Consider the following 16,694-nt stretch of genomic DNA (forward strand, 5'->3'; position numbering starts at 1 on the left):
CGGTCGACTTGAACGCAGAGCCCCACCCTCATGGATGAAAGGCGACTGGCGGACAAATGAGATGAGAAGACCCCTGTACAGGATCAGGCCAAGGGGCTCAGCTAGGCCAACATCCTAGCCCAGTGGGAAGCCCTGCTTCCCTTTCTCTGCCTCCCAGAAATGCACGTGTTCCTCAATATACCAGTGCGCCCTCCCCATTTCGCAACCTGCGTGTTTTAAAAACATCTTCAAGTGAAAAGCTGAAATCTCATCGTGAAGGCTCTGCTTATTTATAATCTCACAGCTCTTCCACGAGCTCATGTGTTTACTTTTAAGTCCTCTTTGCAGGCTCTCCCAGAGGAATGCGGCTGTCCCCTCTCGGGAGCAGTATACAGGGTACCCCAAACAACTTGGAACCCAAACACTGCAAACACGGAAGTAAGTGTTCCGGTTTGCGAACATTTTTCGGAAGCGGAATGTGCTCCATTTTGAGTGTTACGCTTCCGATTTGAGTGCCACACTTCTGTTTTGAGTGTCACGCCGAGGTCTGCCTGTTTTTGCTATTTAATTTGCGTTTTTGTGGCTCTTTTTTGTTTTTGCGACTGTGTGGAACCCAGTTCAGCTACTGATGGATTGAATGTGTGACTGCAGAACATTGTTTATTGCTTTCATGTTATGGATCAATGGTCTCATTGGAGAGTAAAATTCATGTTCAATTCCTGTTTTTTAAGGGGTTTTTAAAAATCTGGAACGGATCGATCCCTTTTGCCTTACTTTCTATGGGAAAGCGCGTCTAGGTTTTGGAATGCTTTGGTTTTGGAACGGACTTCTGGAATGGATTAAGTTGGCTGAGACCCTACCTGCCTGCGGACTGTCTCGCCAGAGTGGTGCATGCTTTAGTTATCTCCCGCTTGGACTACTGCTATGCGCTCTACGTGGGGCTACCTTTGAAGGTGACCCGGAAACTACAACTAATCCAGAATGCGGCAGCTAGACTGATGACTGGGAGCGGCTGCCGGGACCACATAACACCGGTCCTGAGAGATCTGCATTGGCTCCCAGTACGTTTCTGAGCACAATTCAAAGTGTTGGTGCCCAGTAGACCTGAAGGAGCATCTCCACCCCCATCATTCTGCCCGGACACTGAGGTCCAGCTCCGAGGGTCTTCTGGCGGTTTCCTCCTTGCAAGAAGTGAGGTTACAGGGAACCAGGCAGAGGGCCTTCTTGGTGGTGGCGCCCACCCTGTGGAACGCCCTCCCATCAGATGTGAAGGAAATAAGCAGCTATCCTATCTTTAAAAGACATCTGAAGGCAGCCCTGTTTAGGGAAGTTTTTAATATTTAATGCTGTATTGTTTTAACACTCGATTGAAAGCCGCCCAGAGTGGCTGGGGAAACTCAGCCAGATGGGTGGGCTATAAATAATAAATTCTTCTTTTTATTATTTGAGAACCAAGGTACCACTGTACTGGGCTAGATCATGTCCAGCAAAAGGATCTCTTCCTGGCCAGCTTTTTGAATTGCTGTGTTCAACAGATGCTTGCAGCTCTGGGAACTGACCGGCAGAGGGAGAAAAACTCTCTCTCTCTCTCTCTCTCTCTCTCTCTCTCTCTCTCTCTCTTTCTCTCTCTGCAGGTTGAAGCACAAAAGAGGCATTACATTAGACTTATTTACAGACCTGCGTTGTCATCGTGTACCTGCTAAACCTGTTCAGGCTCTCAATGCCCACACATCCCTCCTCCTCCTCTGTGGATCTATGCGCAAGCTCTGATGTGGCCCATCTTAAGCACTCGGCAACAGGCCTCAACATGCACTGCTTAAATATTGAATCTTCTTCAAAGCAGGCCTGTAGCGCCGGCACACTTTTAATGCGTAACGCACAGCAAAGCTTCCCTGGGCTGGCTCTGTTTCCTAAGTTGAAGGTGGTGGTGGGGAATGCCCTCCGCACATGCGCAGAGGTCCTCTCTTTTTGGCTAGCCACATGGCCTAAGAACCGGTGATTTGGGTGTTTGGAAGCATGAGATTTGGAGTCTCGGGATGGGGCAGGAGGCTCTGTCTCTCTCCCCTGAAATGCTTGTCTTCTGAATCTGACGCAGCATGGGAACGAAGAGGCTCTCACAATCACGTTCTTCCTCTCTGTCATGCAGTGTTAGAAACTGAGATATGAAAGCTAGGAGCTCAAGGGCGCAGCAATGGAATGTCCAGGCGCACTTTAAATAAAGTTACAAAGCTGAAAATGAATGAACTGCAGCTAAAGTATTATAGTGGCACCTTGGTTCTCGAACTTAATCCGTTCCGCAAGTCCGTTCCGAAACCAAAGCGTTCCAAAACCAAGGCACGCTTTCCCATAGAAAGCAATGCTAAACAGGTTAATCTGTTCCAGACTTTTAAAAACAACCCCTTAAAAAAAAACAGCAATTGAACATGAATTTTACTCTCTAAGGAAACCATCGATTCATAAAATGGAAGCCATAAACACAATGTGCTGCAGTCACAAAAGCAAGCAATCAGTAGCTGAACTGGGTTTCCACACAGTCACAAAACAAAAAAGAGCCGCAAAAACAAAAATGCAAAATAAATAGCAAAAACAGACAGACCTCGGCGTAATACTCAAAATAGAAGTGTGGCACTCAAAAGGAGCACATTCAGCTTCTTAAAAAAGGTCACAAACCGAAATACACACTTCCGGGTTTGCAGTGTTTGGGTTCCAAGTTGTTTGAGTACCAAGGCGTTTGAGAACCAAGGGAGCACTGTATGTTCATTTTTCACATGTTCTGGTCCTTCCCCTGCTCACCCCCCTAATATTCTGAAGAGGGTCTCTTCTCCATTCTTCAGAGAGTAGCTGGAAGTGGGGAGGCAGAAAAACGTCCTCCTTTCCTTCCACTCTGCAGTTTTAATCTGAAATCTTAGACACAGAACCTTTGATGGAACTGCTGCAAACAGAATAGGGTTGCACTTTAGCCAGATGCCAGAACTAGTTTTTGCCTTGACATCTGCTGGGAGGGCGTTCCACAGGGTGGGCGCCACCACCAAGAAGGCTCTGTGCCTGGTTCCCTGTGACCTCGCTTCTTACAGGGAGGGAACCGCCAGAAGGCCCTCGGAGCTGGACCTCAGTGTCCGGGCTGAACGATGGGGGTGGAGACGCTCCTTCAGGTCTACTGGACCGAGGCCAGAGTTGTCCCTTTATGAACAGAACCCCCGTCCCGGGACGCTGGAACCGGTTGCCCTGACGGCAGCTTAGAACCCCGACCCAAAGAACCAAAAGGGTTCTGGAATGTGTTCCTCCAGCCACACCTACAGCTTTCCTGATGGGCCCACCAATGGCCCTTTCTAAAGCGTTCTCCGCTCCGAGGGCTCTGGGACCGGGCTCTCGGTCGCCCGCGACTCTGGCTCTCCTCCTGCTCATCCTTGCCAGCGAGAGCCCCGGGACGGAGGGGTGCATCCACTGCGGACTCCATTCCAAGAACCTGAAGACCCGCTTTGCCCACCTCTGCGCCCAATACCGAGAGCGTTACAACCAGGCAAACTGTACCGGTTATCCCTGGGGCAGAGAGTCCTCCCTGGGCTTGGCCTTAGGTAGAGAATCCAGGGCTCTTTGGGGATGTCTGGAAAGGGACAGGATTTATTATTAGTTAACGGCAACGATTAGAACATCACTGTTATTATTTCTGTACACACTGATGGAACATCACTGTTAGTATTTCTGTCTGCATCGTGCAACATCACTATTATTAGTTTTGTACGCGTGACAGGAATGCCACTGTTATTATTTCTGAATGCATCCCATTAGCATAGTCGCTCAGATCAATATTATTAGCGGTAATAATAACAATATATTATTATGGGTGGCAACAGGGGTGGGGCTCCCCCTATATTTCCCTGTGGGTTATCTCTTTGGGGGGCAGGTGTCCACATGTTGGTGGTGGGTGGAGCCAGAGGGGGGAAAGGGGGCAGAGCAAGAGATGATGATAATAATAATAATAATAATAATAATAATAATAATAATTATTATTATTATTATTTCTAGATGGTCTGCATTCCAGTCAGGCAAAAGCCCAGAGGTTTCTATATGCACGCAATCACTCGTATATAATGCTGGGTGGTTCGGGACATACAAATATGCTTCTCCCTTCATAGCTGACCTGTGGAACTCAATCCCACAAGAAGTAGAGATAGCTGTTAAAAATTAGACAAACTAAGGGGAGAGATCACCACAGTTCTTCGGACGGTTTGCGTTTTTCAGAATCCACTGAAGTACTTTCGTAAGCTCGTTATCCCTCGGAGCTGGACCTCAGTGTCCGGGCTGGACGATGGGGGTGGAGACGCTCCTTCAGGTCTACTGGGCCTTTGAGGCCGTTTAGGGCTTTCAAGGTCAGCACCAACACTTTGAATTGTGCTTGGAAACGTCCTGGGAGCCAATGTGGGTCTTTCAGGACCGGTGTTATGTGGTCTTGGCGGCCGCTCCCAGTCCCCAGTCTAGCTGCCGCATTCTGGATTAGTTGCAGTTTCTGGGTCACCTTCAAAGGCAGCCCCACGTAAAGCGCATTGCAGTAGTCCAAGCAAGAGATAACCAGAGCATGCGCCACTCTGAAGGGCACCAGGTTGGGGGTGGCAGGTGTTGCAGATCACCAGGCAGCCCTGTTTTGTTGTTGTTGAGTCGTTTAGTCTTGTCCGCCTCTTCGTGACCCCCTGGACCAGAGCACACCAGGCCCTCCTCTCTTCCACTGCCTCCTGCAGTTTGGTCAGACTCATGCTGGTCCCTTCGAGAACACTGTCCCACCATCTCGTCCTCTGTCGTCCCCTTCTCCTTGTGCCGTCAATCTTTTCCAACATCAGGCTCTTTTCCAGGGAGTCTTCTCTTCTCATGAGGTGGCCAAAGTATTGGAGCCTCAGTTTCACGATCTGTCCGATGTATTACTGTATTTTAATATTTGGTTGGAAGCTGCCCAGAGTTGCTGGGGAAGCCCAGCCAGATGGGCGGGGTATAAATAATAAATGATGATGATGATGATGATGATGATGATGATGCACGGCTCCCCTTTCTTCCCTCCCACCTGCAGATGACATGTCCTTGGATCTGTTGCTGGAAAAAACGCACCGAGTCTTCCGGGTTATAGGTAAGGAGCAGTTTGGATTGTGCATATTTCAGAGGGTGGTGCTCCCTTGGGACGATGGGCGTAAAATAAAGGGGAGGGTGTGTGTGAAAACTCTTGCTTTTGAATCAGTCTAGAGAAGCTGTTGTTGGTGGCAGAGTGGGATTATCAGTCTCTCGTCTCTTCTCCCCGCCAGAAATAAACCAGAGCCTTGCGGACTTCCCAAAGTTTTGGAACTGGCTTCATGAAGTCAAGATACCAGAGCAGAGCAGGGAAGGTATGAGAAAGGATGTTCAGTCTGTATTTGAAAAGTAATTGCGATGATCGTTTGCAAGAAGTTTTGTGAGGTGAATTCTTGGAACTATTGCAGAAATGAATCAAGGGGAGGATGGTTAGTTAAGATAAATAAAGGCAATATGAATTTAAGAAATGCACAAGAAGTGATAAAAACAGTGGATCATCAGGGGTCCTGATGGAAGTCCAAAAAAGATTGTATAAGTGGTGAAGTTATGTGGTATGCATTATAATTTATATGTTAAAATTAATAAAAATTATTTATAAAAAAAGAGAGAGAAAGGATGTTCAGTCTGAAACCCAGTCTGTATTGGGACCGGCTCTGAAATTTTTAAAATACATCTCAGTCACAGAATGTGCTGGAAAAACAGAGGATGCTTCTGGGCATGTGCAAAGTGTGTTTTTCCCTCAAACGTGGGGTTTCGCTTATGCTCACGTGCGCGACATCAGGACGTCAAAATATCACACGCATAAAGAATAAGTAAATAAATGTTTATTTATACCCCTCCCTCGCCGGCAGGGGAGGACTCACAGCGGCTAACACCAAATACGAATTACAATAAAACGTAATAGAAAAACAACAGCCACCACCACCAAACAGTTAATTAAAATATGGCTTAAAATGCAGCTTAAAATGCAGCCTCATTTTAGTAGAAGCTCATAAATCAAGACCATAAAGGAGGAAACATCAGATATTCACCCGAGCCAGCGATCCATGCTGGTCCTACATGTCTCAGCAAAAAAGCCAAGGGAAAATTTATACACCAAATCCCATATAAGGGGTTGTCAGAGTGAGTCCAAACCAAAGGCCTGGCGGAACAGCTCTGTCTTGCAGGCCCTGCGGAAAGATGTCAAGTCCCGCAGGGCCCTAGTCTCTTGGGACAGAGCGTTCCACCAAGTCGGGGCCAGTACTGAAAAGGCCCTGCCCCTAGTTGAGACCAGTATAACCACCTTGCGACCTGGGACCTCCAAGGTGTTGTCAATTGTGGACCTCTCTGCGGGGCGTACCAGGAGAGGCGGTCCCGTAGGTACGTGGGTCCTGGGCCGCATAGGACTTTAAAGGTCAAAACCAGAACCTTAAATGTGGGGTTTCGCTTATGCTTGCATGCGCGACACCAGGGCGTCACAATATCACACGCATGACATCGACCCCCCCCAATGCCCCTTGCAATCCAGCACCCCTGCCCCTAACCGTTCCCCTATGAAAAACTTCACTGCACCCCACTGCTGCAGCCCAATTACTGAACGGAGGGAGGCTTTGTCGCCATATCGCACCTCTGCTCAGAGATTTGCCGATTTGCTACGGTGTGTTGCTCTCAGTATCTAAAGCCCTTAACAACATGAGACCTGGTTCACCTTTGAGATCGCCTCGCCCCATAAACGCCACACTTGACCGCTTTGATTGGCAGAACTTTTGCTGTTTCCACACGCTACCCGTTCTGCATTTCTGGAAACCGGATCTTTTCTTGTGGCAGCGCCGACACCTTTGGAACTCCCTGCCACTTGACACCAGCCAGGAGTACCTTCAGCAGTACTCCTCTTGGCGCCTGCTAAAACTACTGTCGCTTAGACAAGCCTGCTCAGACATGTAGAACGTGGGTGTATGTTTCAATCTGCTCTTTAGTTTATTGCCGGTTTTTAAAAAACTGTTTTCACTGATCATTTCATTGTTTTGTTCTCTTTGCAACCTGCTATGAGGGCATTTTATTTTTAGTGTGTAGATTTCATGAAATGAATAAATGAATGAATCATAATCTCACTCATCTGGGACGAGAGGGAAGAGGGTAATTTTTCCTCTCAGAATCTGCCCCTTAGGGCATAGGAGAAACAATCTGAATCATGCGTGTGGATGACTAGAAACAGCAGATTGAAAAGCATCCTTCGCTCCAGAAACCTCCAGGGTCCTATCCTGACCTCACAACATAGCTGTCAACCGTCCCTTATTTGGCGGAACAGTCCCTTATCCCAGCGCTGTGTCCCGCTGCTGTCCCTTATTGATGATATCCCTTAAATTTCCCGGGTTTCAAAGGAAGCAGCTCCTCTCCCTCCCTCCCTCTCTGCCGGCCAGGGAGGAGGGAGGCTCCAACTGTGTTGCTTGGCTGCGTTGCTCACCCAATAAGGAGTCTGAGAACGACGGGGGGGGTGGAGCTTGCATGCCTTGTGCCAATCAAATCGGCCGCCTTGCCTGGGGACTCGCCTTTGCTCAGCGCTTCCCAGCAGAGAGGGGACGGTGGTTTTCCTTGCTGCATCCCCTTTGCCGGGTTGCTGCGCTGTGGGAACCACCGCTTGAGGCTTCGTTTGGCTGCTGGCTGGGCTTTCTGCCTTTGGCTCGGAGGGGCTCAGAAGCTGAACATACCTGTGCTCAGAAAATCCCTTATTTTGGCTGCTGATCCCTTATTTTCAAGGCTGCTGGACCCTTATTTTCAAGTCTGTAAGTTGACAGCTATGCCTCACAATTTCCAAGGCAGGGACCAGCCCCAGTCCCTGATAGCAGGCTGGAAAAACTAGCTTCCTAGATGACTGGGTGTCTGGCAATAAACCTCTTTTCTCTTTTCTCTTCCAGCGCTGTGCCCTCCGGCTTGCCGTAAGTTCCGGGGACGGGATGGCAGAACAAGAAATACTGGGATCAAGAGCCCCACCTTTATAAAAGATGGGGAAACACCCCCTCCCTTATTATATCCCTTTTCAGTGATGGCTCCGACCTGGTGGAATGCTCTGTCCCGTGAGACCAGGGCCCTGCAGGATTTAACCTCCTTCCGCTGGGCCTGTAAGACAGAGCTATTCCTCCTAGCCTTTAATTTGAATTCAGCCTGATCTTTTATTCCCCTTCCCTTCCTTCCCCTTTTATGAAGATCACCCGCTCTGAGACCCCACAGCTAATTCTCCCCTGGCCTCCTTGCTGGCCCAAGTAGGACCAATTCAGCCAGCTAGCCCTGGGGATTATCTAATTGATTTTTGATTTTTTTTTATTGTTATTCATGTTTTTATACTGTATTTTAGGCTGCTTTTATAATTAAGTGTTTTAAACTGTTTAAAATTTGTTGTTAGCCGCCCTGAGCCTGGTTTTTGAACCGGGAAGGGTTGCACAGGGAAGAGAAGGCCTGGGTTCGGTCCATAGCTGTCAACTTACAGATTTGAAAATAAGGGACCAGCAGCCTCAAAAATAAGGGATCAGCAGCCAAAATAAGGGATTTTCCAAGCACAGGCATGTTCAACTTCTGAGCCAAAGGCAGAAAGCCCAGCCAGCAGGCAAACGAAGCCTCAAGCGGTGGTTCCCACAGCGCAGCAACCCGGCAAAGGGGATGCAGCAAGGAAAACCACCGTCACCTCTCCGCTGGGAAGCGCTGAGCAAAGGCGAGTCCCCAGGCAATGCGGCCGATTTGATTGGCACAAGGCATGCAAGCTCCACCCCCCCAGTCGTTCTCAGACTCCTTATTGGGTGAGCAACGCAGCCAAGCAACACAGCTGGAGCCTCCCTCCTCCCTGGCCGGCAGAGAGTGAGGGAGGGAGAGGAGCTGCTTCCTTTGAAAGCTGGGAAATTTAAGGGACATCATCAATAAGGGACAGCAGCGGGACACAACGCTGGGGTAAGGGACTTTCCCACCAAATAAGGGACGGTTGCCAGCTATGGCTCCAGGCCCACAGCTGGGTGGAGATTTGCAAAAGGCCTGCAGCAACCACCCCCAACCTGGTGCCCCCAGAGGTTTTGGACTACAATTCCCATCAGCTAATGGGAGGCGAAACCACGAGAGTACACCAGGTTGGGGAATGCCCCTTCTTCAATGTGAGCAGTGAGAGGCAGTACGGTGCAATGGTTATTGCCGGACTAAGACCTGGGAGACTTGGGTTAAAATCCCCACTGGGAAGAGAAACAAGGTTCTTTTTCTCCAATGCTGGATTTACTTATAAGCGAAACAAGCTATAGCTTAGGGCCCCGCTCTCTTCGGGGCCCCCAAAAAATTAAAGGGAAAAAACTGGATGTACATTTCCAAAATATAAGATAAAAAACAAATAAAATAAAACCTACATGCAGCAACAGTGTTTTGTGTTGTGTAGGATACTAGGATGTAAGTCATGGGCCCCGCCTGCTCCCTAAAATATCACTGGTTTGCTCATTTCTATATATAGGGTGCCGACATTCTGCATGGACTGGTTGCACGGCAACATGGGCAAATGGCTTGAGATACCTATGAGGTCCATCAATGACCATATAGCATATATTCAACACACAAAAAACAGCGACAATTTGTTGTTGGCAAAGGACAGCTGGACATATCAAGGGAGGGAGGGAGAGGAGCTGCTTCCTTTGAAACCCGGGAAATTTAAGGGACATCATCAAGAAGGGACAGCAGCGGGACACGGCGCTGGGATAAGGGACTTTCCCGCCAAATAAGGGACGCTTGACAGCTATGGTCCTTCCCCTCCATCAGAGGAGGTGGGGGGTTCTGAGGCCTCTGCCCCACACCCTCACCTGACCCCCTTTCCCTCCTGACCCCCATTTCCAGAGGGATCAGCCTTGGTGTGGAACTGTACCACTTGCCGGAGAGTGGAGGTGCGCTGCTGGGAAATGAAGACCTGTTATCCAGGTAAGGGGCTTCTCCTTTGCTTCAATAATAATAATAATAATAATAATAATAATAATAATAATAATATTTATACCCCAACAGTCTGGCTGGGTTTCCCCAGCCGCTCTGGGCGGTTCCCAACAGAACACTAAAAACAGAATAAAACATTAAAAAGCACCTTGTCTCTTATGCAAACCCTCTGGGTGTGTCATTCCCACCCCTCCTTGGCCAGTCCTTGCCCCCTCCCTCCCCTTTTATCTTCCAGGGTCCACCCTACTTGCCAAGGACTTTGGCAGACTTCCACGCGTCCCAATTTTCCAGGGACAGCCCCGGATTAACAGACGCCATCCTGGTTTCTGGTTTGATCCCTGAAATGTCCCGCTTTTCCTTAGAACCGGGCACAGGGCCTTCTCGGTGGTGGCGCCCTCCCTGTGGAACGCCCTCCCAGCAGATGTCAAGGAAATAAACAACTAGCTGACTTTTAGAGGACATCTGAAGGCAGCCCTGTTTAGGGAAGTTTTTAATGTGTGACATTTTAGTGTAATTTTGGTCTCTGTGGAAGCCGCCCAGAGTGGCTAGGGAAACCCAACCAGATGGGCGGGGTACAAATAATAAATTTATTATATATTATTATTATTATTATTATTATTATTATTATTAACCTGTGAACCTTTTTTTTAAAAAAAAATTCCCCAAGCCAGGAGAGACCCCCCCCTCCCAACCTAAGGTCAAAAACAACCTTTTCAAAAAGGGCATTTTTCAAGGCGCACTCTGTAAACTTTGTGTATAGGTTTTACATGAGTTGAACTTCTAAAGGTCCCTAAAGGTTTAGGGAAGCTTTTAGTGTTTGATGTTTTATCACTTCTTCTTCTTCTTCTTCTTCTTCTTCTTCTTCTTCTTCTTATTATTATTATTATTATTATTGCTATTATTATTATTATTATGGGAGCCACCCAAGACCTTCCTGGGCTCTTCCAAGCACCCCTTTCTCTCTTTGCCTGCCCCCTGGCATTCGCTCACCCATTTCTCTCCCTCTTTTTCTCCCCACAGAGGGCGGAGGTTTGGAAAAAATCACCCGGTTAATCTGCTCCATCTCTGGTTCCTGCCTTTTCCTGGGCATCGTTTCCTGCGCTCTCGAGTAAGTGGGGCACCCCATGGAGGGGAAGGGGCATTGCTGATAGAGAACCTCAATTAATGGGATAATGGACAGTACAGTGGTGCCTCGGTTCTCAAACTTAATCCGTTCCCGAAGTCTGTTCCAAAACTGCCCTGTGGAACTCCCTCCCACCAGATGTCAAGGAAATAAACAACCGCCTGACTTTTACAAGACATCTGAAGGCAGCCCTGTTTAGGGAAGCTTTTAATGTTTGATGCATTACTGTGTTTTAATATTTTGCTGGAAGCCTCGCAAAGTGGCTGGGGAAGCCCGGCTAGATGGGGGGGGGTTATAAATAAATTATTATTATTATTATTATTATTATTATTATTATTATTATTATTATTATTTCAAAAACCAAGATGCAGCTTCTGATTGGTGCAGGCGCCCCAGAAATAATAGCCGACAGCCGCATTGGGTGTTTGGCTTCTGAAATATGTTTGAAAACCGGAACACATAACTTCTGGGTTTTTGGTGTTTGGGAAGCAAGGCGTTTGAGAACCAAGGTACCACTTTATTCACTACTGCACTTCTGTCCAGCCTTTCTTCCAAAGAACATGATCCACTTTTGACCCTCACTACGTCCTGGGAACCAATGTAGGTCTTTCTGGACCGGTGTTATGTGGTCTCGGCGGCCGCCCCCAGTCACCAGTCTGGCTGCCGCATTCTGGATTAGTTGTAGTTTCCGGGTCACCTTCAAAGGTAGCCCCACATAGAGTGCATTGCAGTAGTGCAAGCGGAAAATAACCAGAGCATGCACCACTCTGGCGAGAAAGTCCGCGGGCAGGGAGGGTGCCAAAATGGTATTGTCATGGCAAAGGAGAGAGGTGTGCTGGCGGTTATGGGTCACGATGGCTCTACAGAATCCACATGTTCTATAGAACCTCCATTCTCAGTGGCAGTCTGTCTTTGAAGACCAGCTTCCTGGGGAGCGGGAGAGGCCTGGCGCTCACACGCCTTGCGTGCCAGACCTCCACAGGCCGGCAAGATATACTGTAAAGGTAAAGGTAAAGGGACCCCTGACCATTAGGTCCAGTCGTGGCCGACTCTGGGGTTGTGGCACTCATCTTGCTTTATTGGCCGAGGGAGCCGGCGTACAGCTTCCGGGTCATGTGGCCAGCATGACGAAGCTGCTTCTGGCGAACCAGAGCAGCGCACGGAAACGCCGTTTACCTTCCCGCCGGAGCGGGACCTATTTATCTGCTTGCACTGGTGTGCTTTCGAACTGCTAGGTTGGCAGGAGCAGGGACCGAGCAACGGGAGCTCACCCCGTCATTGCGGGGATTCGAACCGCCGACCTTCTGATCGGCAAGTCCCAGGCTCTGTGGTTTAACCCACAGCGCCACCTGTGTCCCAAGATATACTGTAGTTAGGTTTAAATTTCCGCATCAGAACAGAAGAATAGAAGAACAGCCTGCTGGATTAGGCCCATCTAGTCCAACATCCTGTCCTCACAGCAGCTGACCAGATGCCCATTAGGGGAACCCTGCAAACAGGTCCTGAGTTCAAGAGCAGAACTCTCCCCTCCTGCAGTTTCCCACGTCTGGCATCGCCCTGATCTGGCCACTGTGATCCATGCGACGGTCACCTCCAGACTGGATTATTGTAACTCGCTCTACGTGGGGCTGCCCTTGAGACTGACCCAGAAACTCCAGCAGGTGCAGAATGCCACGGCGAGACTCCTTATGGGGTCTTCGCTGCGAGATCACATTCATCCGGTACTATACCAGCTGCACTGGCTCCCGGTGGAGTACAGGAACAGGTTTAAGGTGCTGGTTTTAACCTTCAAAGCCCTATACGGCCTAGGGCCCTCGTACCTACGGGACCGCCTCTCCTGGTATGCCCCACAGAGAAACCTACGGTCTGCAAATAAAAACATCTTGAAGATCCCAGGCCACAGAGAGGTTAGGCTGGCCTCAACTAGAGCCAGGGCCTTCTCCGCAGTGGCTCCAATCTGGTGGAACGCTCTGTCCCAAGAGACTAGGGCCCTGCGGGACTTGACATCTTTCCGCAGGGCCTGCAAGACAGAGCTGTTCCACCAGGCCTTTGGCCACGGCGCAGCCTGACTCCCTCCTCTGGCAATCTGCACAAAATTTTGCTTAATAGTTGCCATCAATTTGATTTTAATTAATTTTTATAATGAAATGTTTTTAGAATCGTTGGATTATTTTGATTGTTGTTAGCCGCCCTGAGCCCAGCTTTGGCTGGGGAGGGTGGGATATAAATAAAATTTATTATTATTATTATTATTATTATTATTATTATTATTATTCAGAAGCATCGCTGCCTCCACCTGCGGAGCGCAGTTGAATTTGCCCTGTCCCCTTTTTATTTTTTCATTTTTTTCAATTTTTCCAGAAAATTTTTAAACAAACAAACATATAAACAAACAAACATACATACATCTCAACTGGATTTAAACTAAACTTCATAACATTGTTAAGTGACTTCCTCGTATCCCTCGGGTTGGATTTCAGTGTAAACCATTTTAACAGTTTTCCAGTACAGTGGTACCTCGGGTTAAGTACTTAATTCGTTCCGGAGATCCGTTCTTAACCTGAAACTGTTCTTAACCTGAAGCACCACTTTAGCTAATGGGGCCTCCTGCTGCCACTGCGCCGCCGTAGCACAATTTCTGTTCTCATCCTGAAGCAAAGTTCTTAACCCGAGGTAATATTTCTGGGTTAGTGGAGTCTGTAACCTGAAGCGTATGTAACCTGAAGCGTATGTAACCTGAAGCGTATGTAACCTGAAGCGTATGTAACCTGTAACCCGAGGTACCACTGTACCTAAATTCTTAAAACAATTAATTTTAACATCTTTCCCCCCCTCTTTACATTTCAAGTTTAAACATGTTAATTCAGCACATTATGCAATTAAATCCTAAGCCTATCTGATACTTGCAGGCAATCCAATAAGTTTAGTTTAACATATGTAAGTAAATAGTCTTTAAATTTCATCCCTTTTTCCTGTTAATCCTCCTCTTCCAGTCAGGTCGGCCAGTCCATCACCTTCATCTGCTATTCTTCCATTGTTGGTACTTCTTGTGTTTTCCAATTCTTAGCTAGTAAAATTCGAGCAGTATAACATCTTTCTGTCCCCTTTTTAAAGCCATCTAGGCTGTTGGCCAACGCTGCCTGCTGTGGCAGGGAGTTCCGCAGTCTAACCGTGTGCCGTGTGATAACATCCTTCCTTTTCTCTGCCTTGAATCTCCCAGCCAGTGTCTCTGGATGCAACCGTGTATGTGTGTGTGTGTTTGTGTGTGTTCTCCACACCTGTTTCGCGACACCAGAAGCGTCACAGCACCACACGCACCCGGCATAGTTTCTGAATGAATCACTCTGCAAAGAAACGAAAAAAGAAGGGGGGGGGGGGAAGGGAGGCTGTGCAAACCGGTTTCCCCGATGATGAATATTTTCCTTTCCTCTTTGGCAGGTTTTGGCTCCGTGCGAACACGAGAGAAGAGGAGGGGCCGGGATAGGAAAGGGGAGCAAAATGCTTGCAGGCCCCTCCATAATCTCCTCCTTTGCACATGAAGGGGGGGGGGCGTTGTATAAGAGTCAAAATACGTGAGGCACGAGCTTGAAGAAGCGATGCTGGCGACACCCAACATCGTGCAAGCAATGTTCAGGACACAGAGGTCTTGGCTGTGACTGCGTCCCATAAGCACATGTGCAAAATAACTGCACTTTTTTAAAAAATGCACAGATCCGCATGTAATTCCCCAAAACCATTTTTATTCAGTTATATATAGGGGGGAAAGCACATATTCAGATGCAAACAGGAACACTAGAAAGCGCCAATAATCCCCCCCCTCTCCACTGCTATAACTCCCGAGGTGCAAAATTATCCCATGTTATGAAATGTAGATTTATTTATATTTCAGGTCAATCAGCCACAAAGGCACTGCTGGGCTGATTAAAAAGCTCCACGGGCTTGGGGTAAGGAAATCAGAAAGTGGAGGTCTTAAAAATAAAAAAAAGCAAACTCTGTTTGTGTTTAAAACGCCCAATCCATTAAATTATCGCCCGATTTAGCGAGTTCCAGATTGAAGCATATCGGGTTGGGCGGGGGGAATTTATTTCATTGCCTTTGTTACAAATGTTGTGTCATAAAACCGAACCCTGCCTTGACGAATCTGCCTGGTTTTTGAAATACTTATTCGTGCGTTAACCTGTGGAACTCCCTGCCACAGGAGGACGGCTTTAAAAGAGGATGGGACAAATTCGTGGAGGAAGAGAAGTCGATTGGTGGCTACTAGCCAATATGCCAATGCTCTGAGAGGGGCTTTTGAGGTCGGATCCTGTTCACTTGTTTCCCACGGGCATCTGGTTGTCCCCCCCTGCCCCCATGAGAACAGGATGCTGGCCAAGATAGGCCTGATCCAGCAACCTCTTCTCCTATTCTGGAAGAACCAGGTGCACAAATATAGGGTGAAGGGCCTGTTGTCATTCAACGTCTTTATAAATGACTTGGACGAAGGAGTTGAGGGGATGCTTGTCAAATTTGCAGATGACACTGTAATAAATAAAAATCTGCCCTTATTCCCTTATGGGTGACACAAGAGCCCTTATAGAGTCCTTTGCAGGTTCTCCATCGGTCGGAGAAAATAACAGAGGCCAACCAGAGAATATTGAGAAGCAAAGCAGCTAGTAAGTTATTGAACTGTTGCAACAAGGTGCCCCCCTCTCGGAGGAGACCCAGAACCCAGGTGTGTCCGCCCTTATATAGACATTTTAAATTCCCCGCCCTGGAGCCCAAGACCACCCCCAGACACATCATACCTAAATCACAGAAGAGGCGGTCTACAGCAGAAATCTGAGCGCGTTGTTTATCTCCTGTCTGGCAGGTTACCTGTTAATGGTCACTTGATTGGATACCCTGGGGAGCCTGGCCAGTCTTTTGTAATGACAAAAACAAAAACGCCCTGAGGATACCAGCCTGCCAACGGCTGCCCAGCCAATGCGAGTTCCGGAATGTGCAAAGGATGTGTCTGAGCATGCGCAAAGGGCTGCTCGCCCGAGCTCGGCTTTTTCCAGGACTCGTGCTCATGCTCTCGGGCTCCTTCGCTGCCCGTGTTTTGCAAACCGTTCAGAGCACATCTGACGCACCGCTGCGCAACTCCAGCCGGCGTTTGGTGCGTGGGCTCTGGGAAACAGCCAAGCACTGGCACCCGGCGGCTGGTGGAGAGAAAGAGACGCTGTGAACCTTGCTAGCGCATGGCGGGTGGAAAGGGGGGGGGGGTGCGGAGATGCTTTGCTGTCAATGCGTTACATAACAGGCCCCAGTTAATTAGTGTTGCCTCCGCCAATTAAATGCTCAATTTACCAATTTGAAAACCCCTGGGGGGGTTTTTCTGCACTTTCTCAGACGCAAACCGGTGGGTTTTCTGGGTTCCTGTCACATCTAGCCCAACCCCTTTCTTCTTCTTCTTCTTCTTCTTCTTCTTCTTCTTCTTCTTCTTCTTCTTCTTCTTCTTCTTCCTCTTCTTCTTCTTCTTCTTCTTCTTCTTCTTCTCCTTCTCCTTCTTCTCCTTCTCCTTCTGCGATCCCTCGTAGCCGAGTAAGATTGTCTTCCATGAACATGGTTTTAATAATGAGTCCGTAAG

At 48.2% G+C, this 16,694-nt stretch overlaps 1 protein-coding gene across 3 annotated transcripts; it reads left to right on the forward strand.

The window, feature by feature from the left end:
* The first annotated feature begins 3,042 nt into the window (after window positions 1–3,042).
* Window positions 3,043–15,223, forward strand: TMEM95 (transmembrane protein 95). Of its 3 annotated transcripts, XM_079952183.1 has the most exons (7): window positions 3,056–3,554; window positions 5,039–5,095; window positions 5,268–5,348; window positions 7,929–7,949; window positions 9,871–9,951; window positions 10,981–11,068; window positions 14,522–15,223. In XM_079952183.1, exons 1-7 carry the CDS (start codon window positions 3,287–3,289, stop codon window positions 14,565–14,567), a joined length of 642 nt encoding a protein of 213 aa, XP_079808309.1. In that variant the 5' UTR covers window positions 3,056–3,286; the 3' UTR covers window positions 14,568–15,223. The 3 variants fall into 3 exon arrangements, with proteins under 3 accessions (XP_079808308.1, XP_079808310.1, XP_079808309.1); XM_079952184.1 differs by lacking the exon at window positions 10,981–11,068 and having other exon boundaries at window positions 3,048–3,554; XM_079952182.1 differs by lacking the exons at window positions 9,871–9,951; window positions 10,981–11,068; window positions 14,522–15,223 and having other exon boundaries at window positions 3,043–3,554; window positions 7,929–8,277.
* Window positions 15,224–16,694: the final 1,471 nt, after the last annotated feature.

Source organism: Podarcis cretensis (genome assembly GCF_951804945.1).
Source record: "Podarcis cretensis genome assembly, chromosome: 13".
Taxonomy (NCBI): Eukaryota; Metazoa; Chordata; class Lepidosauria; order Squamata; family Lacertidae; genus Podarcis; species Podarcis cretensis.

Bases quoted from the DNA above. Each gene is read 5' to 3' on its own strand.
- TMEM95 (XM_079952182.1), top strand. From the start codon at position 3,287: ATGGGCCCACCAATGGCCCTTTCTAAAGCGTTCTCCGCTCCGAGGGCT. The intron at 3,555-5,038 runs GTAGAGAATCCA...TCCCACCTGCAG, and splicing joins CTCCCTGGGCTTGGCCTTAG to ATGACATGTCCTTGGATCTG. The intron at 5,096-5,267 runs GTAAGGAGCAGT...TCTCCCCGCCAG, and splicing joins CCGAGTCTTCCGGGTTATAG to AAATAAACCAGAGCCTTGCG.